General features: G+C 38.7%; 1 protein-coding gene across 1 annotated transcript; it reads right to left on the bottom strand.

The window, feature by feature from the left end:
* Positions 1-310: 310 nt before the first annotated feature.
* On the bottom strand, positions 311-792 carry LOC106535287 (zinc finger BED domain-containing protein 1; the record flags this gene model as incomplete). Its single annotated transcript, XM_014032259.1, is given in 1 exon segment — positions 311-792. A coding segment is annotated over 1 exon segment (482 nt), but the record flags the coding sequence as incomplete, so codon positions are not given.
* Positions 793-963: the final 171 nt, after the last annotated feature.

Here is a 963-nt window from a genome sequence, read left to right as displayed (position 1 = left end):
CACAAAAAGATCGGATTTTTCCAATAAATCGGAACTGAGCATTAAGACCTGCAGTGTGAACGTAGCCTAAGCATCAATTTTGTTTTCTAAATAAAAATATTAAAAACTAATTAATAACTCAAGTAATTCATTCTGTCAATATGCAACAGAAATGTAAATTAAATTTAAGATTAATCGTGATTAATGCACAGCTACGTTGGGATTAATCAGATTAAAAATAATAATCATTTGACAGCCCTAGTTTTTACAAATTATGTGAAATGTTATTAAAAGCATGCATGCAGCTCAGAGCATGTGTAAATAAACTTACCAACAGCATTGTGGAGGATGTGCCCAAAGCAGGGGAGTCGTGTCCAGTTTTTCAGCTTGGCTGCCTTCACCACGTTAGAGCCGTTATCTGAGGTCAGGCACACCTGTTTGCTCTCATCCAAATCCCAATCTTCCAGGAATTCCTTCAGGCCACCAGCAATATTTTCACCACTATGGTCCTCTGGGAAAAAGCTAGTCTGAAGGCAAACACTGTTTAGAGTCCAGTCTAATGCAATGAAATGGACCATCAGGCTAATATAAGGTTCAGTTTTCCTGCTACTCCATAGATCTGTGGTAGAGGCAAACAACTCGACAGAAGACAYTTTCTTTTTTACCTCTCCCCCTGTAGCCTCATACATTGCAGGTWTGACCGTCTGGGAGAAATGTTTTCTTGACGGTAAACTGTACCTTGGATCCACCGTTTTCATTAAATGTTTGAAGCCCACCTTTTCCACGGTGTGGAGTGGCGGCATATCTTTAGTAGAGTTCGGCAATATTGGCAAAAAATAAATCCTGATTAATTGTGGTATTTAGTCGATAATGATTAATTTGACGATTAATCCCCTGGAGTCCCGGGACATCCTTATGTTCTAGTCACATGACCAATTTAGTAGGAAAGATTTGCTCTTTGTAAAAATCTGTTCCAAATTGTGT

Source organism: Austrofundulus limnaeus, unplaced genomic scaffold (genome assembly GCF_001266775.1).
Source record: "Austrofundulus limnaeus strain Quisiro unplaced genomic scaffold, Austrofundulus_limnaeus-1.0 Scaffold1406, whole genome shotgun sequence".
NCBI classification, from domain to species: domain Eukaryota; kingdom Metazoa; phylum Chordata; class Actinopteri; order Cyprinodontiformes; family Rivulidae; genus Austrofundulus; species Austrofundulus limnaeus.
Note: the sequence above shows the minus strand (reverse complement) of the source record. Positions and strands in the feature narration are given on the sequence as shown.